The sequence below is a fragment of the Erpetoichthys calabaricus genome, chromosome 13, assembly GCF_900747795.2.
Source record: "Erpetoichthys calabaricus chromosome 13, fErpCal1.3, whole genome shotgun sequence".
NCBI classification, from domain to species: domain Eukaryota; kingdom Metazoa; phylum Chordata; class Cladistia; order Polypteriformes; family Polypteridae; genus Erpetoichthys; species Erpetoichthys calabaricus.
Genome location: NC_041406.2, coordinates 40,375,897 through 40,401,703, shown reverse-complemented (window position 1 = coordinate 40,401,703; position 25,807 = coordinate 40,375,897). Strand labels below are relative to the sequence as shown.

The 25,807-nt window shown below is 38.8% G+C and overlaps 1 protein-coding gene across 9 annotated transcripts in view; it reads left to right on the top strand.

The window, feature by feature from the left end:
• Positions 1-25,807, top strand: part of LOC114664168 (retinoic acid receptor beta) — a 572,516-nt gene that overhangs the window by 433,001 nt on the left and 113,708 nt on the right. For 5 of the 9 annotated variants that reach the window (XM_051936147.1, XM_051936143.1, XM_051936148.1 and 2 more), the window contains one exon: positions 777-918. The exons of the other annotated variants lie outside the window; for them this stretch is intronic. In XM_051936147.1, coding sequence (XP_051792107.1) covers positions 777-918 — 142 coding nt within the window. The remainder of the gene's footprint in view (positions 1-776; positions 919-25,807) is intronic. 9 annotated transcript variants of the gene reach the window in all.

The window sequence follows — 25,807 nt, the reverse complement described above, 5'->3', positions numbered from 1 at the left end:
CTAAATGGTCTTCTGTTAGTTTGTGAAATGTCCTCATGTTCTTAAATTTATAAAAATACAATATATTTGATATAGTTGATTTCTTTAAAAGTGGTCAGACAGTGACAAGTTTCAATAAATAATGCATTAATGGTGCAATAAAATATGTGCAACATTGATCATGGAAGGTTTTTTTTTCAAACTGGTGAGAATTGGGCCTAAAGGACATTTAACAGATTTCAGACATAAGATCTCCAGTTCTGTCATCAGTTTACTAAGGGGGGTACATGCAAGTTGTCATTTGTTGATTTTTTTTTCATTCTGCTCCACTTTTAAATTTAGCTCCTAATATTCATATCATTTTTACTCTCTTATGCATACTCAACTGGCATTAAATCTGAATTTCTTTCAATTATTCAGCCTCAGAATTTATTTAAAAGTCTGAATGCTGAGTTATCTGTCTGGTGCTTTACTGCAAATTCATCAGATTTGAGAAGTCAGTAATGGGTAACTTTTGTCTGCCCTCTATAAGTTCTGGATTTATTCTGCTTAATGACCAGAGAGAAAGACTGACTTTAGAGTTTTGTGTAATTTGTTTCTTTCTGTTATCATGCCGCTTTCCTGTTCATTAAAAAACTTGTTTTTACTGCAGAAATACAGGCTGCCTAGCATGCAATGCCATTGCACAAAAATAACTTTCCCTTATATGTTTGTCCAATGTAGGTATGGCTCATTACTAAAAGAGTGTGTCCTTCTTTCTGCTTTTCCCAAATCCACCCCCTCACCCCTTCATTTAGGGCTTTTTCCGGAGAAGTATCCAGAAGAACATGGTATACACATGTCACAGGGATAAAAACTGTGTCATCAATAAAGTCACCAGAAATCGATGCCAGTATTGTCGGCTGCAGAAATGCTTTGAAGTGGGCATGTCCAAGGAATGTAAGTCTCTTTGAAATGTTTTTTATTCAGTGTTACTGCCATAATCTTCGTCTTTCATGACAGTAACACACTGGTGCAGTAGTAAATCAGTATTCATAGATGGGCAGATTCCACTGTTGCTTTTGTCTTTGTCCAATGTTCAAATTTGCCGCATGCCTTAACTTGGCATTGGGTGGCTCCTAGGGACTTCAGCTTTTCAACATTGGAGTCAATGAAGCAAACCCATAAATCTGCATTCTTTTTGTGTATAGCATTGCTTAGCCTCTAAAACTCAGCTCAGCTTTCTGTCATTACCCTTAACATTCATTATTCAATAAATCATTACTTTCTGCATTACATTTTACAGTCGATTTTTCCAGTGTTACAATGAGTTAATGACATTTCAGCTCTTGGTTTAACTGTTTAGGTTACTGATTGATTTGTAGCATTGGTAAGCACTGCTGCCTCACAGCTTCAGTTCCTAGCCCAGTTACTGCTGGAGTTTGTATGTTATTCCTACGGCTGCTTGGGGTTTAGTTTTCCTCCCAGAGACCATCCTTGTATACATTGGATTAAATGGCAAAATTAAATTGGCACAGTGTGTTTGACTGTGTCCTTCAGTGGGCTATCATCCCATGCAGAGTTGGTTTTTGCCTTACAAGTGATGTTGATAGGAAAATAGGGACAAAAAAATACCAGACACCAGTGCTTGCTCACATAGCTGCCATATAATAATTTTTGCACTTACAGTGACACTTACTGAACGCATAGCATTTTCACACATAGAACAGAGGCAGATCAAACCATTAGCCTTTCAAATTCAGCCTGCACTATGCATCTTATTTTATACACCAAAAAGGGTGTCATACACTTTTCAGGTTTTGTATTTATACTTCCATTCTCACAACTCTTTTGTCAATTAAGCTTAAAAAATCAACTTTAATGTACCAAAACTTTGTCATTTTTTATCCCATTAGTGATTGTCACAACAGTTGAAAAAACCAAAAGCTGATCTTGTGACACAAACACTTCAACTGTAAGCTTTTACAGCAGAACATGTTTTGTTGAGGGCACGGACACTAATCTGTGCCATCTGTCTGGCTGTTGATGTTAAAGTTAAACAACTCAACGAAGGAGCTGTTCATGTGTTCCTTCATTTTATGGGAAAAAAGAGGTAAACAAGAACAACTACTACCTTATAATAATAGTTTGGAAACAGCAGATGGGTTATAAAGAAGCACAGAGGTTGTTATTCTGAGCCGAGAGGACGACAAATGGAAGATTGGTTAAGGATCAAGAAAAGGATGAGGAAAAATATGTGGCAGAAACGTACTTGGTTAAAACTGAAAATAACCAATTAAATTGTGTGCCCAAACCAGGATGTCAACCTAAGTTGAAGTTGAAGAGATACAAGCTAAATTCTTAACAACAAAAAATAGTCTAAAAATATGCAATGCTTATTATTTTACAAATCTTCTCAAACTTGAATTTGGACAAGACTGAAGTGTCAGTTTATATAGTTTCACACCAACAACCCACAGAATCAACATGGCAACTGCTGCTCAAAATGGTGGTGTAACCAATAAAGCACAATAGTGTCCTGGCAGGATTTCAAGTAAAACATTAATAAAAATAAACCTCCTTAAAAATAAAACTATACAAGAATGGAACAGTGAAGAATGTTCCTCATAATTCAAACAATGAAAATGCCTTGCATAAAGCTCTGAAAAATTTATTGAAGGAGAAAAAACAATTTTTTATCTCAAACCATTACAGAGCAAAGTGTAAAAATAAATGTATGCTCATAAATATTATTTGGTTTATCCACCCACTGTGCCAGCTAAGATGTACTGAAAGTAGCTTTACAGTTAAAAAATTATCACCATGATCCTAGGAAAATAAATAAGAAAGGGGGGTGGATCTTTATAATCAATACTGTTAACTACCTATACATACACTCAAAAATTTTGTGTTTATGCATAGTGAAAGAAAATTTAATTATTTCCTACATAAACATATTGTACATACACAACTTTTTGTAGCAAACAATCCAGGAACAGTCTACTATTGCCAGAACGCCTGATATTTAGACATATATTTGAGAAAAGTGAATCTGACTTTTTATTTGATTAAGAAAGTGCACAAGAGCTCAACCTAATTTACTAATGTGGAGACATTGATAGATTTCACTGCCCTTATCATTTTTAGCTGAGGTTCTGGCAACTTTAAGTAAGATGTGAAACTAATTAAAAGTAACTCCATGTTGCTGTCCTTGCTTCGTATTTGGAAATATTAGCCCATTCAATTTAAAGAAATAGTGTATTTTTCCCCTATAATAGCTTGATTTCTAAGTCACTACAACTTGTACTTAGCAGTTTTTCTAAAACAGAAATTAAAATCCTAAGGGCATGAAGACACTTCTGAGAAAAGATGAAAGGTGGCATATACTGTGAATAACTAGTCTGTGTATAACTTGATGATGATGATGTTCAAACTAAAAAAAAACAATAATTGAAACTCATTGGCAAAATGTGTATATTCTATACAGCTTTTCAGCTGATCTGCTACAGCAAAAAACATATCTAGAAAAAATTCTTTCCTTACCTCAAACTGAATGGCCCATCTTCCACTGCTGCGGTTATGTTCTTGTGCACTAATTAGACAGCCTCGTTCTGCAGCTCTGACACTGGCAACAACAGCAAAAGCTTTTCAGCCCAGTTCATGCAGTTTCTATTCATGTCTTCCCACTCTTATAATATAAGACTGCATGCCACTTATTCACTGTGGTACATTGGTGTGTTGTGTTTGTATTATTCACAGATCTGCAAAATAAAACTGAAGAATAACTGACAAGATTGTGCTATTCCCAAAGGATTCACTGAATCTTTCAGATGTCTGCATGTCTAACATTTTCCTGTAGCTCTGATTCCATTTCAATAGCCTGTGGTCAAATTTGTTTCAGCTACAGCATTTGTTAATTTATTTCTGTTCTTACAGTTTTTTTTATGCTGCTGTGCTAATATTTAGAGAGCCTCACAATAGTTTAATAGCCTTTAGATAGATAGATAGATAGATAGATAGATAGATAGATAGATAGATAGATAGATAGATAGATAGATAGATAGATAGATAGATAGATAGATAGATAGATAGATAGTGAATTGTAATAGTGAATTGTAAGGGGCGCTCCTTCAGTTCCCAAATCATAAGATGCCAAACACCACTAAAATTATAAGGGGAGGAATGGTTTATGACAACTGAATAAAGATGATTACAGGACTTGGGAGGCAAAACACAACTAATAAGGCTGTAAAGCAAAATTGAAAAGATATCCCCCTGTCTACACCTCCTACCTTTCTCTTTTCTTGTTGCTCTTCTCCTTCATCCTGCCAAATAAATTCTCCTCTACTCTCCACCTGATTTCATGTTCCCTAAAGCAATGGCTACTGGCCTCTTTTTATACCAGATCCCTAGACCACCTCAATTCTGATCTCCTGCGAAGTACTTTTGGGTCCACACTAGCCCTATAAAATCCCTAGATTAACCTTCCTCTCTGCCAGACTTCTGCCCCATTTTTAACCAAAGGGCCAGATAGGCCTGACATCCCTCAATAGCAGCCTCCTGCTGCCTGCAGTTACAGGGCTGGGGAATGGACACTCTTTTATTGTGCACTCCCCACTGACACATCACTAGATTTATATCACTTGACTAATTCAAAGGATGCTTGTTCCTGCATTTTCACCTGGTTTCCCTGCTGGGGTAGGTTAGTAGTGGCCTCCTGTCCAGGATGTGTTCCTGCAACTGTTGATGCAGGCTCTTACCCCAGATATCTTTGCTATATATATTATATTGTACTAATTCATGACAAGATAGTAAAAGAATGTAAGGAAAAAGGATCAGGAGATGTGGTCCAGAAAACTGGCAAGATTCGATACCAGAAAAGACAACCAACCAGTTGTTAAGTTTAAAACACTAATTAAAAAAATCATAGCCTTTAACCAATAAAAACATTAATTTGTAACCAGGAATAGATGAATCAAAATAACACAATTTGCACCAATATCGGATACTCCAGAATAGAAAGTGCCAGTCTTTATGCCAACACCCTGAATGACATCACATGTTGCATATTCACTGATTATTCTAGGAAAGATAATAGTTGCAGCGGTTGAACCTCCACTATAAACAATGTGGCATTATCAAAATTAAACTTTGTAAATATTGCATAATGCAAGAAATGAATGTGAAATTCATAATTCTTGGGGCCAAAAACCCAACAACATGTACTTAGACCTTGTAAGGAAGACAACCAAAATGAAGAAATTAGTACAGTATAAAGTATATACTTTAGGATTCTAACATTGCTGATAACTTTCCAAAGCCTATAGGGTGATTTATTACTTGTTAGCTTGCTTTCTTATCCATGCCTATTTAAGTTTAGGAATGTCTTTGTCTAGTCAGAATGGCTACAGTAGAACAGGGAGTTTACTTGCCACTGTCCAATAGAAATAAATAAATAATGAAATGCAAAAGATACAGATAAAGGGTTGGTGTACCCAAAGGTATACCCTGTGTAATGAAGAAAAAAGCAGACAGCGGTTAAATATACATCAATAATAGACCATATACGAGGGGCAGTCAAAAAGTTCCCGGAATTGTGATATAGCAGGAGAGTGAGAGATCAGATTACGCACACATTGTTCTGGAGGGGAGCACAACACGTCTGTAGACCAGTTACAACAGGTCTAGATTTATTTCAGCGTGTAGTATTGTTTTAATTACTGTTTGAGTTAGACGTATGTATAGTCATTCAGCTCAATGTCGCAATTAGAACAATGTGCTAACATCAAGTTCATGTGCAAATGGAGAAATCAGCTTCAGATATGCTAGCAGCACTGCAGCAAGTGCTGGGAACTTTTTGACTATCCCTTATAGGTTGTTAATAATGGAAAAAGGTCGCTCCTGGTGCACAACACCACACACAAACAGAGGTTCCACAAATCAATGCAGACTTCTGGTGCTGAGGTTCTTTTTTATCCCATCCATGGAGGAAGAGACGTGACTTCTTGGTTGTGACCAGAGGAAGTGATGTAAGTATTCCTGGAAGTAAAAGAAGAGAAGGGGGTAGTATTGCCCTTTTCGTAGCCCTGCACCTGCCCAATATTTGTACATGTCTGACAAATATATATCTACTGAACCCATTGCGCAGTGGGTTCAGAACCTTCATTTTACAAAATGCACAACAGATAATAATTGAATAATAGGTTTAAATCCCTGCTTAGCCATTGTCTGTGTGGAGCTTGAATGTTCCACTTGTGTCTGTGTAGGTTAATTTACCTGTTGACGCTACACTGACCCTATATGAGTGAAAATAGATGTGTGTACTAGTGTACCCCGCATTGAGCTAACACGTTGAAGGTTGGGTTTGCATGTACACTAAATGGATAGTTGGATAGATGTTTGACCACTCAACCTAATCCCCAAGTTAACACTATCATTACCAAGTTTGATAGCTGTGTCCAGCAGGGGTTGTATGTTCCCTCGGAATCTGTTTTTTTTAACAATGCAGGTCATACTTTGAATCTGTATATATACCCCACATTTAGTAACCATGATGGAAATATTAAGACAAGAGAAATATAGCACAAATGAAAGGATAAATCTAGTGCTGAATGTTCTCAACTCAAGTAGTGAACATCATCTGAAATTCTTGAAGTCCTCCACCCATCTTTGTTCAAACTGAAATACAGCTGTTTTATTTTCAAGTGCAAATTAGAAAGTATTCTGCAACGTGAGATCATGATTCTGAGTGTGTTCTCATACTTCAAATATGTCTTTGATGAGGGCCTCTTGGGAGCCTCTTTTAGATGCTTAGAGGCTGACTGCATCACTGCCACTGGTAGGATGGCATAAGTAAAAGAGTAAATGATTTATGAAAGTACTAACATACCCTGTGCATAGTTTTGGACTGAGTTTCTACAAGGCTAAAGTTGTGACTTACTTTTGTCACAGAGGTCACTATCACTGTGTGTGAGAAAGTCTGCTTGAATCTCATTGAATGACTTGATGCTCACAACAGCTTTCTCACATTTATTTTTTTCTTCTGTTTATATTCTAAATCATTGCTCAAAAAATCCTTGTCCAGGAGATAAATAAAACTAAAGGGTAGAAGCAAAAAAGCAGTCAAAATCTAGGCAGGGTTTGTTATCAAAAATGGCAAAAGTAACAATCAACAAATCGCAATACATGAGGCTAAAAATCTTAATCAAAAAGTGCTAAAACAAAAGTAAATACAAAAAGTAGCTAGTAGGACCCTAAAGAAAGCACTAGGAAAGATTCATTTTAAATATCCCAATATGTGGATTCGTAGTGAAGTGTGACACCATCTTTTATAGGTGGGTCCTGATGACGAAACACATCATGTGACTTCTGTGCCACATGACCAGCAACCACTTCAGTGCTATGGATAAGAGGCACAAACATGGAAATTCCCATAAACCAGGTCAGGACCTTCACTGCCATGCCTCACTCCAGGCAGCTTGACTCCCAACTCAGCAGGCAGGCTTTGACTTGCACAGGCATAAATGGGGCACAGGCTTTTAAACTTCAGAATATAGTTTTAATGTTCAAAATGTATAGAAAAGGCTCCTGCCTTGATTAGACAAAGCTGAAAAAGAATCTTTATAAATGCAGAATTTAAAATGTACACAAATGTCCTCCAAGGGAGAGAATAACTGTAAACGCTGGCTTGATAAGACAAGGATGAACAAAGCATCTTTGTAAACGAAGAATTTGTGTACTGTATATGAATAAAGGGAGAACAAAATAGAAAAACAAGGTAAAAGGATATGCCTTAAAAAGGCAATCCAAAGAATTCAAGTTCAAATCACAATCCAGTAATCAAAACCAGAAACAAGACGAAAAATAATTAAAACAACACAAAAATTCAAAGAACATTACTCACAGACAAAAAGCACTCCATGACAACTAATGAACCTCTGAGGAACCAACTCCACAGATTGAAATATGAAGGCTAAAAGTGGTCCCTACATAGAGGCTTCAGGGTGGCATAAAATTATTAACAGAATTTACATAATAATAAAAAATCAAAAATAATAATAATAATTCATTACATTTATATAGCGCTTTTCTCAGTACTCAAAGCGCTATCCACACAGGGAGGAACCGGGAAGCGAACCCACAATCTTCCATAGTCTCCTTACTGCAAAGCAGCAGCACTACCACTGTGCCGATAATAAAAATGAAGATAAACTTAAATCAGGAAAAAAATCCTGGCTGTAACATAACACTCAGTAAAGGTAAACATTATGACCTGTTAAAATTTCAAAATGACATTGTGCAATATTGAAATAAAAACTAAAATGTTTCACTCCATTAAAAATGGTTGAAAACTTTAAAAAAATGTGAAATTGGTAGCACTTAAAGAGATAGTTCTGTAGTTCACCATCTGTGTGATATAAAGGGTTCCACTCATCCCACCCAGGGGGTGCGTGTTGTTTTACTCCCTGTTGGCAGGGCTGACACCCATAAGGCTAACATGTGTACAGCTTCTCTGGAAAGGCTCCTGTCACCAATTGGGCAAGAGAGATCTTGTGTCTTGCTGCCAGTTCTCAGTTGTCTACTCTCCTCCTTCCTAGTAGAGGATCAGGTCCTCTGGCATACAAGGGAATAATTCCCCTTCTCTTTGTATAGTGCCACTGGAGCTCTCACACTTGGAGACCTTTGCTAGTTAGAATCAGCCACCCCCTGGCTGCCCCTTGTCTACTCGTACTGGTGTGCAGTGGTGCTCTTTAACTGCAGATATCATTCTTCCTCATAACTGGATGTTTTTAATGTTACTATAAGGTTACTAGCAGCATTCTGGTAATGCTTTGCATTTGACAACAGGCTCTTGTGACGTTGGTAATTCTTCCCTTAACATGTGTGGTAGACAGTGTAGCCTAGTGGTCTAAGCATTGAACTTTAAACTTTATAGTTCCCAGTTCAGTTCATGAACACATTATATAATCCTAAGCCACTAAAACCCCTATGGAAAAAAGTTTACTATGGCTGAACACCTGACAAGTGCTAAGTTGTGTGTTGACTTTGAAAATGTACACAATCACACTACCAGGATTTTAGTGATAGTTCTGTTTATACAGTTACTAGCTGTACCCCATGGCTTTGCCCACATAGTAATGAAACAGGACAAACTTTAAAAATTAATAGACGTTGGCACTATATCTGATCGTGTTCAGCTCTGACGGGAGAGCATTCCCCCTGTGGGGAAAAAAGCACATGACCGTGATATCTCTGGCAATCAGCAGCTACAATCTAAAACACATGGAGCTCTGATCTCTCTCTCAAAAACATCAAACGTTACTCCTTAACAATCTGTAGATGACAATGTCTGTTGAACAAACGGGTACCGCTAGCTAAGCGGAGGCAAGGTGCACTCTAACACGTGGTGAGACATTGACCAACTCGAACAGAGGCTGGCAAGTGAATGAGGAAGGCCCCGCTCTCAGCCCACAACCACTCTCTTGGATGAGAGAAGTCGCAAAATCAACTGGAAAATTCAAACAAATTATAGAAAACAACCAGATCTAAATCCGTTAAGTAATTCTCTCGTGAAAAGCGGACAGACAGAATGCACTTGGACCATGAAATTTTTAAAACCATTTCTTAGCGAGCACCTATGGGGCAAGGGTAACCTACATTCCAAATTTCAAGTCCCAAGTCCTCATGGTTCGGGAGATTTCGTGATGAGTGAGTCAGTGCTATTTGGCTTTTATATATAGATTAAAATTGACATGGGGTAAAGTGCATATGTGGTCTGTGGCGGTACAGAGTTTTTAAAATTTAGAGGGTGTGGCTCTGGATTAGTGGGTGCAGGTATGGCCCGATGTGTTTGATTAGGAAATTGGCTGATCACATATTCATGTGCAAACATGATAATTTCAGCCAGTTCCCTCACTGACACTGGTAGGTCTTAAAGACACCTGTATCCACAATGGTTTAAAAGGAGCCTAAGTAGTATTGAGAGGGGGTGAAAATTCAAAAGAGACATTTCTTGGAGATTGAGAGTATGAGTCAGTTCAGAGGGTGCAGAAGACAGGATAGATGGCGCTTAGAAGTTGGCCCTTTTAGGAGCGAGAGAACGGTGCTCCGGGGTGGATCACTCCTGCTAAGCATTCTGGGAACAAGAGCAGATGAAGGGCTTTCAGGATTGTCCTACAAACACTGAAGAATTGTGGTGGGATGATGGTGCCGGGCTAGGAGGTGGGTGGGTCACAAGCCGTTTGAAAGGATGGCCATGCTCTCACTGAGCATACCTGATAGGTGTGCAGTGTAGGAAAAATTAAAAGAGGCACTGAGGCTGAACTGACGTAGAGTCAGATTTTACCTCTTGTGGAATCTGTTTATTCATCTCTTTATTGAGAACTGATTTTAACTCCCACTTGGCACTTGTTTTATTGGAATATTCATTGAATTATTTGATTTAAAGAAGATACGGAACTGCGCTTCATTTATGTTGTTGGATGGACAGTGCTTGAATAAATAACACAATGAAATTGCACCATTTCTTGTTGTTTATGTGTCCTCATTACTCTAGTCCATCTCAGTATGTGACTATCTATGTCTGAGTGCAAGAAGGAATGATGCGGCCAACCAAGGCATCACATGATAGTATACTGGTGCTGTAGTTAGCATTGTTGACTCGCAGCTCCAGTGCCCTGTCACTGGTTCTTGTGAACTTTGCACATTCTCCCTGTATATGTATACATGGATTTTGCTCCCCCATCCCTAGAGTCATGCAAGTTAGGTTAATAGGTGATTTGAAATTGGCCCTGTATGGCTACTCACTTTTTACCTTGATTTTCAGAAAGGTCCCACATGAGAGGTTGGGTATGTAGTGTGCAAGATGGGTGCAGAATTGGCAAAAACACAGGAAGCAGATGGTAATATTTCAGAGGACCTTATTAGAATAGGATGATGTTAAGAGTAGTGATTAGTGAACTCTACAGTGTTCACTTCATCTCGAGTTCGGAGAAATTATGGAAGTGTTCGCGAATATTGCCAAACTCTGCAAAATGCATTGAAGTCAATGGGGAAGGACTAACTGAACTAGATTTGACTGGATTATAATGGTACAGTCGTCTTTAAAGTGTCCCTGAGGGCTAGGGAATTGTCTGCCAACTATACTGGACTGATTATTGTTGCCAAAAAGCTGTGCAGAAGCAGTGCCAACCACTGTACCACCGTGCCTCTGTGACATCAAAGAAAAAAGAACACAGTCAGAGACATGCAATCATATATTTCATCAAAACAAAGCAGAAATGTTGAAACTGTAGTGAAAATTCAGAAAAAATATGTAGGTCTTGTAAAGGCAGAAAATTCAAAACTCATGATTGAAGCTGCAGGCTCATTCTATTTTTTTGAAGTTGTGCTGAAGGCTCCATAAACTGTCTGTGCTGGTGCTTTGCACTTTTTCTTCTATCAAAAAAATAGAAACATCTTGTAAATAGTAATAAACCTTTCATTATTATTATTTCTTAGGGTGTCCTGTGATGGGGCTTCCTTCAAGATTTGATTTTTATCTCCATGTGGCTAATTATGCATGTATAGGGCATGCTCCTCCTTCTCTTATACAGATGTGGAACTCGAAGATCGACATGCACATTTGGCGACAAGCAGAGATAACTCGTTTTTTATGCTTTGTTTCATAAAAGTAAAATTTTGAAATCCTGCATTATTTGCTTATCTGTTCTACCATCAACTAAGTCCCACAGAGTCTATAATGGAAAATAATCAGCATTATATACCCGGGTATGTCCATCAAATGTTGGCTAATTACATTAATTAGAACTACACATTACCAGATTACTACTAATTTAAGCCCTTTTTAGCCATCAAAACTGCCCCATTTATAGTGATAAATTTGAAAAATGCTAACGCTGCAAAAATGTTTTGATGTCCTTATTTTGAATATTAATTCTTGTATATTATTTGGTGCTTAATGATGAAAGAATATGTCCAGTTTTCATGTTGAAAGACCAATGTCTTCAAATTAATCTTTGCTCAGAGGAAACACTTTCATAGGGAAACTCATTAAGCGTGTGAGTCACAGTCCCAGAAAAACAATCTATCACACAAAAACATCACAGTGCTTAGAATTCATCTTCCTTTTGGGTATAAATTTGATTCTATTAATAATAACTATCAAGTGAACAACACAAAATGTGCCATCATTAGTTGAACAACATGAGTTTTTGACTGACTGACTCTAAACTAGACGTTTTTAAATGCTCCAATTTTAACACTTTTCAAATAAACAGTTTCTCACATAGATTATTACTCTCTTTCATAAGAGAGCCCTCTCCCATGCCTCTACACAACATCAAAAGCTGTGCTTTGATTTGATTCCCTATCATTAGAAACACTTTTCATGCAATTAAGATACCTCTAGCACACTTTGTACGTAGCATCTTATTTTCTGTACGGTATGTTTAGCAATAGTAAGAGAGAACAATTTTCTGTCAGTTGGAACAATAGTGGCCGCTCTTGTATTTTCGTTAAATCCAAACTAAGAGGTTTAATTTATGAACAATAGAAATAGTACAATGGAGACAGAAATAAAATAATAACAACCTATAATCTTATCTAGGCTTATCTATTCAAGCTAACCCCTGCTAGCATTTGAGGTGGGTGATCACTTGTTCAAGCCCACCTCTCAAATGCACACTCAATTAGCCTGTGGTGGTGGTGAGATGATTTTAAAACTCTGCCTGGGGTTTACTTCAAGGGCCATATGTGGGATCAATCCCAGGGTCAGGTATAGGTATGTCCCTTGAAAGTCCTGCTGTTTTAAATTTCACAAATCCACTGTTTTGGTGCACATCTAATACTAAGCATGTGTTTTATTTTTGTGTTTAGTGAATAGAAGCATATACAGATGCTACTGATTACAGGCTTTATGCCCGACCTTCACTTGGGGGCAACCAATGAGACTGCAAGAAAACTGTGAATGAAATCAATTAGGACTGAAGTTAATCCTGCAATGTTAAAGTGAACTCATTACTATTAAATAAGGGATTTAGTTATTTAGTTTCTTATATTTCACAAAATTTCCTTATGCAGGGAAACTCCATTAGACTCTTTACTGCTCTCAGCTGAGTTTTACGCACTTTGAAAATAGAAAAGGCACTTTGATGTATTTTCAAATTATTATTACGGAAATGCTTGTTTTATGGGTGGTTTGAGCCAAATATCCAGCATCCTGTTCTCAAATCTTCATGTAGTGGTCGTTTTCCAGGTGGATTTTACACGTTCTTCCTGTACCTACACGTATTTTTCACCCACAACCCCATGGAATATAGATTGTCTGGTTATTTTTATTTGGCCCTGGATGTGGATGCTTATATGAATAGGAATGGAGATTGGCTGGTGCCCTGTTCAAGTTCACTTCCTGGCATAGGAAGTGGGGATAGGCACCAGTCCTATGCCCCCGCCAACCCCCGTGCGGGCCCTACGCATTAGTCATTTCCTGGATCCGCTGCTTGCGACAAATCGTGCTGTGCTTTTCAATAAACACGAATATCAACTCTGTCTTTGATATCTCCGTCTTTCTAAACTATTATCGCTGACAATTCGTCACATGTTGGTTTATTATATATGCGAGCGTGATCTTTCGGATTCATATAGAAATCCAAGAAAATCTCTTTGTCCGTGTTTTTCAGTTAAATTTTGTGTAAATTGTGATACTTTTGGACGTATGGATTTGTATCCATTATTGGCTGTAGAATTTTTAATACGTCCGATCGTTTATCTCTTTCGATTCTATGTTGCATCGCTTCTCCGTGATCATAAATATAAACCTGACCAAATTGTGGTTTCTTTGAAATTAAACTTGTAGTAGCTCTAACATATCACCTATGTCCATATATTCGATCTCTTTTTGCTGTTCCGTTATTTTACCAAGTAATAATTTCTGTTTGTTAGCGCTAATGTGATCTTTACTATCACTTTTTTGAGACTTTCGAATTTTAGTACTTTCAGAATCTCTAACCTGCTCTGCATGTGTATCATGCCAATGTTTTTGAACCTCTTTACGACGTTCTACTTTGTCTTCTACTCTTTGTCTTTTCTTCTTCTACTGTTTGTCTTTTATTTCCGCCCCCGCTTGGACCTGTTAGGTTTTCAATTCATCTCTTGGCACAAACTATGGTCTCGCGGGACATGAAATTATCTCTCTGAAAGATTTTTTTATATATTATATGATAGAGAGATTTGTTTGTCATGGCAATTTGCTTAGCTGCTGTGGTGTCCGTGTACCCAGCACTGCATGAAGAATTTGAGAGGTTCCCATTAGTGTGATCTTCTGCACTTCTTGGGCTGTGTGGTGTCCTGACAGCTCTTGCAGATTCTTTTTGAATCCTTTCTTGATGATACCTAAAGCCATGACCACCATAAACACAACTCTAGTCTTGGTGCTCCATATCCTGCTGATGTTGATCTCCAGGTTTGTATATTTGCTCTGCATTTCAGCTTCTTTGAGCTATACGTTTTTGTCATTTGGGACTGTTACATTAGCAGGCATTTACTCTCTTTCTTGTGATGGACCGCCATATCAGCATGGTTAGCTGAAACAGTATGATCAGTTTGCACTGCCGTGACTCACATGATGGTAGTATCTCCAATGTTGACAACAGTTTCTGGCATGTGATGGTACCATTTTTCAGGCATTTGTCCACCTAGGCAACCCCATTGTGCCAGTTTATGTATTCAGTACAAGACAGCTTGTACATTCAGAGATAAAATAGCTGATCACCTTCTCAGCCTTGCTGCACATTTTGCACTTGCTATCACCCTGCTGCTTTATGGTGTCCCACTGGTGGTACTGCAGTTGAGTGCTTGGTCCTTGTTCTTATTATTATTATTAATCTTTCAGCAATAAAGTGTCATTGGCATGATATGCTTTATACACATTTAATTCAAATTACTGTAAGGGGCCACTGTCATTTATGAAAAAATAAACTGTTTATGACTGAGTTCATTTGTAAATAGTGCCCTTCTTATTGATAAGCTCACTCTGCTGCACACATTTGCAAATATGAAAGTTTAAATATCATTTAGTAAATAAAACACAATGTAGTGTTTATCTCAACCTCTGTATTTAATAAGTGTAACCTGAACAGTTGAGCAACATAGTAAAAGTGTAATTTAATTATGGGTCAATGTTATAATTATATAACTGAAACTCATGATTCCTGTGTGCAGAGGTCATCTCCTTTATTTTCAAGAAGTCTAATAATAGGGGATAGGGAGGATGGTGTAGCCAAAATCATTTCAAAGCAGGAACTGACTCTGGAGAGGATATATGTATATCAGTGTTCTTTCTAAAGTAAGTGAAACTTTAAATTCAATAAGTGTTGGCAAGGCCAACACTGATGCCAGTCATACATTATTCATTAGTAAATAATCATTCCACCAATCTGTTACATTCTCTTGGACACCTTATCCAAATCAAGAGTTTTTTGTTGTCCTAGATTTTTTTATATGCCAACTGATGAATTCTGAACAGCTTTTCTATAGTTTTTAGCCCTCTTGAGAATGATAAGCACTTACTAAACTCTTTAGGTGGTCTGAGATCTCTTTAGACAACAATATGGTGTATTACACTAACATATGCTTATTTCTGTATCATTAAGTGCCTCTCAGATGGTGTTCTGCTGATTAACTCTTTGACTGGGTAACATAATAAAACATAACATCCTCCAACCTGCTTAATCCAATTTATGGTCATGGGCAGCCACAGAGTGCTGCCAGCATCAGACACAAGTCAGGAATGAACCCTAAATGGGTCTGTGTGGAGTCTACAGATTCTCAGTGTGATTGTGTGGGTTTTTTTCCAGATATCCCAGACACATATTAGGTTAACCGGTGAGTCTAACCTGATCTTGTGTGGATGTGTGAATGGATGGCCCTTGTGATGAACCTGGGAGACATGTGATGGACAGATGCCCTGACCAAGGGCTTACGCCTGTTTTGCACCCAGAAATTCCTGGACAGCCTCCAGGATTCTTTGACCTTAAATTGGATTAGGCGGGTTTGAGAATGTCACAATATTTTAAGGAATTTGAAATCAAACTGGTTAATGATACTGTATAATCCATCCATCCATTTTCCAACCCGCTGAATCCGAACACAGGGTCACGAGGGTCAACTGGAGCCAATCCCAGCCAACACAGGGCGCAAGTCAGGGAACCATTCCTGAACTCAATTCCAACCCACCGCAGGACACACACACACACCCACCCACACCAAGCACACACCAGGGCCAATTTAGAATTGCCAATCGACCTAACCTGCATGTCTTTGGACTGTGGGAGGAAACCCACACAGACACGGGGAGAAAATGCAAACTCCACGCAGGGAGGACCCGGGAGGCAAACCCAGGTCTCCTTACTGCAAGGCAGCAGCGCTACCACTGCGCCACCGTGCTGCCCTTACTGTATAATGGCTTGGTGATTATCTTTTATGGTCAAGCATCCATTCATCCACTTTAATCCACTTTTAGAGTTGGAACCTGTCCTTGCATAACTGTGAGCGAGGCAGGACAAGCCTAGGACAGGATGCCAGTCCATCACAAGAGTCTCTCAAGCATTTACCCACAACCAAAGTTGCACAGGGCTAATTTAGAATCACCACTTACTGTAACTTAACACAATTTTTTTGAGGACTGTGAGAGGAAGGTCAAGTGCACAGAGAAAAATCCACATACCTATCTGAGCATGCAAACTCCACACAGACCACAGCCAGGAACAGGTTTGAAACATAGCATGCTGGATCTGAGAGGCAGCCTCAATGTCCACAGTGCCACCATTCTACTCACTGATTGGTAATCTTGGCACCCAATAATTTGCCACCTGAATATACTTGCCTTGATTTCTGAAGGTGATGTCGTTACGCGACTTCTACATGTTGGGTACGTCAGACTTGCTTACTATAATAATAATAATAATAATAATTCATTTTTTAAAAAGTTACTCAAGTAAATGTAACGAAGTAAATGTAACTCATTACTACCCACCTCTGCACACATGTGAGCATGAGAGACAGCTAAAGGGCTTGAATGAGGGTGATTCCGAGCCAGACCGGGATGTAACAGAGTGCACTGACTGTTTTTCAGGCTCGTCTACAGACCGTTCACGGGAAATCCCGCCTGGTCCTGATGATGTCAAGCCTGCTTCCGACCCCTTTGACGTCACTTCTGGGTCTGAGCCTATGGACGAAGACCGTTCTGGGTCTGGCCCCGCTGATGTCATTTCTGGTCTCAAGCCTATGGAGGAAGACCTTTCCAGTTCCTACCCCCCTGATGTTATTTCCTGTAGTGGACTTTAAAAGCCGCCACTTTTCCCCTATCCCTTCAGTTCCATTTTGGACTGTGAATAGTGCACCTCAGTGCAATCATTTTTGCAATTTTGCAGCCAGGAAACAATATACGGGTGGCTGCCCCAAACCTTGCTATGGCTCTTGGTCGAGTTTGTGACAAGGTATGTTGAGTTCAAGCACAGTGCTAGCCCCCCCCAAGTTTTTATTATTCTGTTGTGGTTCATAAAATATTACACATCAGACAGATGAGCTTTTTTTCTGTTCATAACGTCAAAAACATTTGTGTTACTTGTTCATCATCAGTGCATTATATCAATTGTATTTCTGGATGAACATTCATTGGTTGTCAGCTGTCATATCATGCACACAGAGTCCCCCTCTACGACTAAAACTAATTTTGTCAAAATGAGTCGTGGACTAGTTGGAATGAGGTGCTGGCATGTCACATTATGAGACTTGTTTCATTGGAATATGCCTAGTTGTTAAGATAATTTAAATTAATGCTAAGAATGAAAAATCGCGGGAAATTCGCTTAATGTGACATGGCCTTAAGGTAATGAACTATGTGGTTCAATTATTTATTCTCATGTGTCTTATATATCTGTTTATTTTCTAATTTTGTAAATTAATTTGTCTTATTGTTATATTGAATTTGTAGATATAAATGTTTTGTTTTAGAAAAGTAAGAACTAGTTTTAATTAAGCAAAACTTTAGGCCAAAAAAGAAATTGGCAGTGGGGGCTACATGGGGTGCTCACAAATTTTCAGGCCTACAGTATGTGTAAATATTGTAGCAGTAGGGGGCACTACTGCTCCCTTGAACCCTCAAGTACCACGCCAAACACCAGGTAAAAGTATAATACTTATTTCTTTTATTATAATAAAGTACACTAAGCATCCTCCACTCCACACTACACATACAATACTCAATCCTCGACTCCCAGACACTTAGCCACCTTTCCTCCCAGCTCAGCTCGTCTGGGTTTCCCACAGTCTTTTATAGTCCATGACCCGGAAGTGCTCCTGAACCCTTGTCCATGTGACTCCTTAGCACTTCCAGGTCGAATGAAAACTCTCCTTCTTCATCCCGGAAGTACGTCGTTTCCTCTGTCGCGGTAATTAAGACGCACTTCCGGGTTATAGGGCACATGTAAGTCCTTGAGCCTCCCTGCAGCGTCCTCTGGTGTGCCCCACGGTGTCCAGCAGGGTCGGGAATAAAAACTCCATTGTCCAGGATTCCCTGCTGGTCTTTGGGGCACTTCCATGCTACAGGGAGGGCTCCATCTAGCGGCCTGGGGATATTGGCCGGGATGAACAACCGGCCATCTCCCACAATATATATATATATATATATATATATATATATATATATATATATATATATATTCACGGCATTCGTAGTCTGTGTCACAATCTGATTGTATGGGTGGTTACCTACCAGGTAACGCTTTGTGGTTGGTCAGCAATCTGCTAACATCCGCCACGGTGCCCTCAGTTTGTGAGGAGCAGATCATAGAATGGTTGAAATAGTTTACTGTCAAATAAATGCAAAGAGTACACGACACGTGTTTCGCCCTCATTCTGGGCTCATCAGGTGTACACACTCCACTGCACTCCCTCTCGGGAATCGAACCTCGGACGTCAGCGCCAGAGGCGATGCCCCTAACGTTGCGCCACGGCGTGTGGTTCGTTTATTTTGACAGCATGTAGATCGGGGTAATTACATTCACGGCATTCGTAGTCTGTGTCACAATCTGATTGTATGGGTGGTTACCTACCAGGTAACGCTTTGTGGTTGGTCAGCAATCTGCTAACATCCACCACGGTGCCCTCAGTTTGTGAGGAGCAGATCATAGAATGGTTGAAATAGTTTACTGTCAAATAAATGCAAAGAGTACACGACACGTGTTTCACCCTCATTCTGTATATACACAGAGGCTGTGAAAAATAACTAATAAGCATTTATCAATAAACCTAAAGATTAAGGGGGGGAAATCACATTTTGGAAAATTCCGTCTTCGTTAGAAAAAAGTATTTTTTCTATCCAATATTTTTTCAGTGACCAGAATGGAAAATTATCCTAATAGGAGTTTACTTGACTTTGTTGGAATCGGGCCCGACCTTGCTATGAAAGAATGCTAAAACTCCACTGGAATATTTGGTGTGATTTAAATGAACATGAAAGCACTCAGACAAGTGCCTGATTTAAATTGTAGATGTAAGACAAGTAAATTAAGTATATGAAAGAAATAGAATAGCTGATGGTGATGCAGGAGCCTGTTTGAATTACATTTATCAATGCAGTCACCTTTCTAATCACGGTGACAGTCGCTTGATGTACTGACCTCTAAGAACACATCTGAGTTTTGCTCAGCAACAGAAATACAGTGTCAAGCATCCGTCAAGCACTGAAATAGGCCTCATCACTTCTCAGTTTGATGCCCTTGACGGAAGGACAGTCAGGCCATCGTGGAATGATGAAACGGATGAAGAATTTATTTATGTTCATATGATATGCTATGGACCTAATTGAAGACATGAAATAAGAGCTTTAAAAGTAATGGCTTAAAAACCATTGAAATGTGCTGGACCACCAGTACAGTGCACAGGTGAGGTATATTTTGTATTTAAGTATATAGTGTAAGAAGATGGATCAGGCATGGGAACACTGTAGCACAATCCTGACAGCTGTGACTGACAACAATAACAAGTGAGAAAAATCTTTCCCGTGAAAGTGTAAACAAAGTGTAAACACACAATGACAGTTCCTGTCAGCCGCCAGGGGCTCTCATCCCCCCCTCTTCAACCATGAATTGTGCCTATAAGTAGCTGTATATGCATATCAAAATGACAGGAAGCTAGAACAAACAAGAGATTTCTTCAGCTCTTTATGGTAAACCAGGTGTCTTCATAAGACAGCTTTGTGTGCAATGCAGAAAAAATAAACAAAAAAATTGCTGAACCGCTAAGTATTATAACTTTTTAAACAAACTGAACAAACTAAATAAGTACTTTTACTAAGGAAAAATAATTACAGCATATTTTAATGTGTAAATGGGTTTCTTTTTTCATTGATAGTGTGTGCAGTGTTTGCTGTTCAGTGTGCTTTTAATGAACAATTCTAATCTGCCTGAGAGTTAGTTTGTTAGTAAACTCTGTGTGATTGGTTATTTTTTATTGTAATGAAATTCCTATTCAAACATGAGGAGAGACCCAAAAATTCCCAGAATCGATTAAAAACACAGGGGTAGGGTGAAGTTATCGAATATGCCATGAAGTATCGCGTGTGTACAAGTCTGGTTAATCAATCCACCAAGTGGCTTTGTGCTGAGTTGATTGAGTGCATGTTTCTAGTGTTTATCCTACAATTGTGTACGTATCCTCTGCAATTTTTCTTTCTCCAAGACCCCAGGGCAGATTTCCAAGAGGCTAGGATGATCAGGATTTTCAGCATTGATGGCCTTGTTCATAAAGATTATGTTCCCCATGAACAGACTGTTAATCAGTGACATTATGTTGAACATCTGAGTTGTCTCTGGGAAAGCATCAGGAAAAAACATCCTGAGCAGTGGCGTTCACAAAACTCCATTTTAAACAATGACGGAGCACCTGCACACACCGTGTTGTCAGTCAAAGTGTATGGTATATACGTCTTAGCATAGCAGCAGCAGTAGTATTACCATCACCTAGGCAGAGTACTATGGAATCCTTGGTTACTATACATGTTTCACCAGCATGCAACACGTTGTCACTCTCCATTGTCATGATAAACTAGAATTTGTGCTGTAAAAACAGACACGGCACCAAGTTCAAATTCAGAAGCATGTCAAGGTCAAAATCAGATCCTGAATGCATAAATTAATTTGAAATAAACAGTTGACATCCACTCTCTGATGCATCCGCCATGACTTGATATATATATCAATATATGTATAAAATGATAAGTACTAGTTAGGTACTAGTTTACTTATGCTGTTTCAGATTTGTGCAGTCGATGACACACATTTAGGATGTGTTGTTCTTGCTATACCTACATTTTTGCCATCTAATGGGTAGACTGGGACAGACTCAAAAGGTGTAAGAAATACAGATGCCTTTAGGGAAGGCAGGCATAATTTTAGCAAGAAACAAAGTTTCATTTACATCCTTGTTAAGGTGTAATGACAGTACCGCTTCACATATCCTAAGGTGGGAACAAGCTATTGCTGTGAACTTGATCTCAGATATAATCCTTTGTAGAAAATGAGACTACATGTACTGTTCATTTCTTCAATGAGCTTATACTTTTTGGATGCAACTGAATTATCTGAGCTAATTAAAACTTCAAATTCCATCCATTCAACCACTACCAACCCCACTGAATCTGTTTGAGAGGCACTTGAGCAGACACATGTTCTGAAACCATTGGTCGCATAATAAGAAGTAACCCTGAGCACCTGAGCAGACACATTTTTTCAGAAAGCAACTCAGGTTTTTGTTGTTTCCACTTAAAATAAAATAAATACAGCTTCTGTCTGAATTGTTCCTGGTCGGGAAATATTGCCTGGGGGAAATTATTTACTCGTTCTGGAAAAAATTACCTTAATATATTATTTATCATCATCATCATTATTTAATCATCATTTTGATTTTCCTGGTGAAAATCATTGCAGCAACACGCTGACCTGAGCTGGCTCCTATTCCCAGTGACTCCCTCCAGCCTTTCTTGGTAAACACACACAGGCTCCCAGGTGTGTTTACAGATATAATTCCTCCAGCATATCCAGGGTCTGCTCCTCAGTCACCTCTCAGTGGACTGTGCCTTGTGCACATCCTGTATCTAACTGCATGCATGAACCAACTCAGCTGGCTTCTCTTGACTCAGTCTGTGCTGTAACAGTTTGTACCTGAGAGTGATGCAGTCAGGATGACAATTAGCAACTCCAAAATTCATAATAGTGAGCTTTCTCTTCGGGTATGGGGTAAAGGAATTTCGGTATCTCGGAGTCTTGTTCACAAGTGAGGATGGAAGTGATAGTGAGACTAACTAATGAATCTGTGAACAAAGCTGTGTATTTACATAAAACTGTGTCCTAAAGTGATGTGTGTTTTTATTAATTTTAAAAATATTATGACTGTTATTGTAATTTACAATGGGGCTGAAGTGTACCAGGGTCCAAACACAGCTCAGACTTTCCAAATATGTCCATTTTTCAATGCAAGAATGTTATCATATATTAATTTGCATCCTGAGATTAGAAAAATTATATTATAAAACAGTATATCTACATTGCTTTAAAAAGTAATACAAAAAGTAAACAAACTAGTCATTTTAAGAAAACAATGATTCTGCACCTCATCTTGCCGATTGTTTCTCTTTTTGCACAGATGTGTAAAATGCCAAAAATACGGGTGTCAGCCCATCACAAGAACAATTGATACACACTTGCCCATGCACAATCCTATTCATGCTAACCTGGAATCGCTATTTCAGATTATCTTTATGGCTTTGTATGCGTGTCAGAGACCAAACAATTCTAAGTCTTGGAGAATGTGGAAATACCACATGGACAACGACTAGGCACATGATGAAAACCCATGACAGCAGATCCATGAAAATGCACAAGTAATGATTGTTCAGCCTTGCTGCCCTACATAACAGCTATTCATCTACAATAGTATTTTCAGTTTGCTAGTAAACAGCATTTTAATTGTTAATATGGTACATCTCTACATTTCAGCCCAGTTCACCTGCAGCTGCAGTGAAATGACTCACTATATTAATTAAAAGCTGCAACCAAAACCAAATGTGAAACCCCAAAACTGAAATCCAAAAGGACAATTGAAATACACAAACAACCTAATGATCCTTAACAATGAATCTCCTAAGATATAAGCTGTCTATAACTATTGAAAGGTATCAAAAGAGCCCAAATGGTTAGGAAAATGGGAGACAATAAGCATAAAAATATCACAGTCAGAAGATGTACTCGGAATTGGATGGAGTGACAGACAAAGGTCCAACTGGCTGGAGGAAAAGATACAGACAGATAAATAGGTACACCAGGTGTCGCCACTAGTGTTTAAATATGTGCAAATACATAAGGCCTCTTCCAAGCACATAAAGATACAACTAGCTAATGCCTGTGATTTGCTACTGGCAGACGGGTGTCTTAAGTAAGACTTTCAGGTAACTGCAGCCCTAATTACCTCAGCACCCGAAAGTTCTCTTCTAACATGAGGCCCTGCCCCTGAAATCGCAGAGCACAATAAAGGACAAGGAATTGGAAGGAATAAAATCATAAACATAAACAAAACAAGACGACAGTTAGGGAACAACAAATAAGAGAATGACAGCAGTCCTAACAAATGAACATGTATCTATAGACATCATAGCTCAACATCTCTTTAAGGTTCATCGAGATACCCGATCCCCCCTAACCACACCAAGGTCATAATCCTAGGAAATTGATTATTTTGTTTTTTAATCTACATTAATGTAACTTGCTATAGTCTAATACAAAGTTTACTTTTTCTGATCTGTTTTTGTATGAGAGCATTAACTGACACAAGTTTAGGCTCTTTGTTAGATATGATTGTGATAAAAAGAGATTTTCTATGCTTACAGCATTACTATGTAAGTAACATAACTATTAATGAGTTTGACTTGTTCCTACCTTCTCTTTTCCTCATTTTAATTTCCCATATTTTGTTTTTAGTTCTTGTCATGGTAACTGTTCTTGATATTATCCTTATTTGACAATGGGAAGAATGCAATACACGAGCAGTCAAACTGGGTCATGAACCTAATGTTGCATTCTGAGCTTTCTCAAAGTTTCAAAGCTCTTAGAGAGGCCAGTGTGCTCGGTGTGGCATGTGTAGTGAAGTCACTTCTCTCCTGTACACATTGTCACTCCCAAATAAAAACTCCATTCATCAGTTCAGTGACTATTCATTTTAGCCACCATTCAAGTCAATGCTTCAGACGTTAGCAAGCCTCAAGGACCTGAGGCTAAAAGGGTTACCTGCAACTACATTATGCCATCAGTCAGCTTTTTATTGTGGTTAAAAATCATTGGGAAATGAGTGGCACTGTGCTTTGGACTCAATTGAAAAAGTCAGAGTAGATGTGTAGTCTGTTTTTTTGTAGCCCAGAACAACTGATTCTTATTTAAATTATTGTTACAAATACTTTCTAGTAAAAGTTGGCCAATACCTTTCTCAAAACTGACATAGTAAGAACAGATGAGCTCTGTCCTGTCAATTTAAATACTGCTGCCTTACAGTTCTAGGAGGTTTGGGTCATTTCTAAGTTTGGTCACAGTCTTTGTGCAGAATTTGAACATTATTCTTATTTCTGTACTAGGGAGTTCCGCTCCCTGCTTGCTTTGCTCGCCCACCCCTGGGTTTGGTTTACCAGATATACAATTTAAAATAGATTGTTATTTTCATGGGAATTGTTACATATGCATTATTTTCATTTTTACTTTTAAACTTTTGTAAAAACAATATTTGTCCTTTATTTCCGGTCCCGGACGTGGTTACATATCTCTCTCATGGGACGTATAACGCTACTCTGCGTTGTGAAGGGGGGGCTGAACACACGCTAAGAAGATGCGGTCGGACCAGCTGCTGTCTTGCCGCTACTGCTGGTGAGCTGCATGTTCTTCTTGTTGCACTGCGCGTCCATCATTTAAAGGCCTGTACAGCAACTGTCCTTTTGCCACTTCGCGTCTGTTCCGCTTGCATTGTGAAGAGGAGGTGGGGCTGAGCACACGCTAAGGAGGTGCGGTCGTATCATCTGCTGGCGAGCTGCGTGTTCTGCGTGTTCATTGTTTTAAGAGCTGGGAGCACATGAAGCGTGTCTGCCAAAAGCATTCCAACAACTGCTAGGTTAGATGTCCGTGAACTTGTTTTAAATTGTTTGTAAGAAGGGCGTGACGTGCAAAAGACACCGTCTCATGGTTCTTGCTTCCTTTGGTTGTAATGTCTAGTCTCGCGTGATGTCAAAGTGTCTCTCTGAGTTGATCTCGTCTCGTTCGATTCACTCGCCCACTCCACCCCCCTGATCCCCCTAGGGACGCGCTATGCTACAGCCACATCACGTCTCTGCCGCTTGTGTTGTGAAGGGTGGGGGGGGGAGCTGAACGCATGCTAAGGGATGGATCAATTGATTAACATTAAATTGACCCAATGTGAACAAGTGTGCATGGGTGGGTACCATGCAAACAACTAGTTCCCTATTCAGGATTGAGTCCTGTACTTAGGGCTACTGTGAAAGGCTGTGTCTGCCTCTGTGATCTTTTAATTGGATTAAACAATTTCAGAGAATAGATGGATTTATGACATTTTCATAGTAGTTGGGCCCTTGTTTAAATTTACTTATAATAATAATAATGCATTTTATTTATAGGGGCACTTTACATTAGCAGTAAATCTCAAAGTACTTCTAAAAGAAAAGGGAAATCTATCAGTGCCCAGCATCACTTGTTTGCTAGCTCAATATATATTAACATTTTATATAGCTTATAGTTGA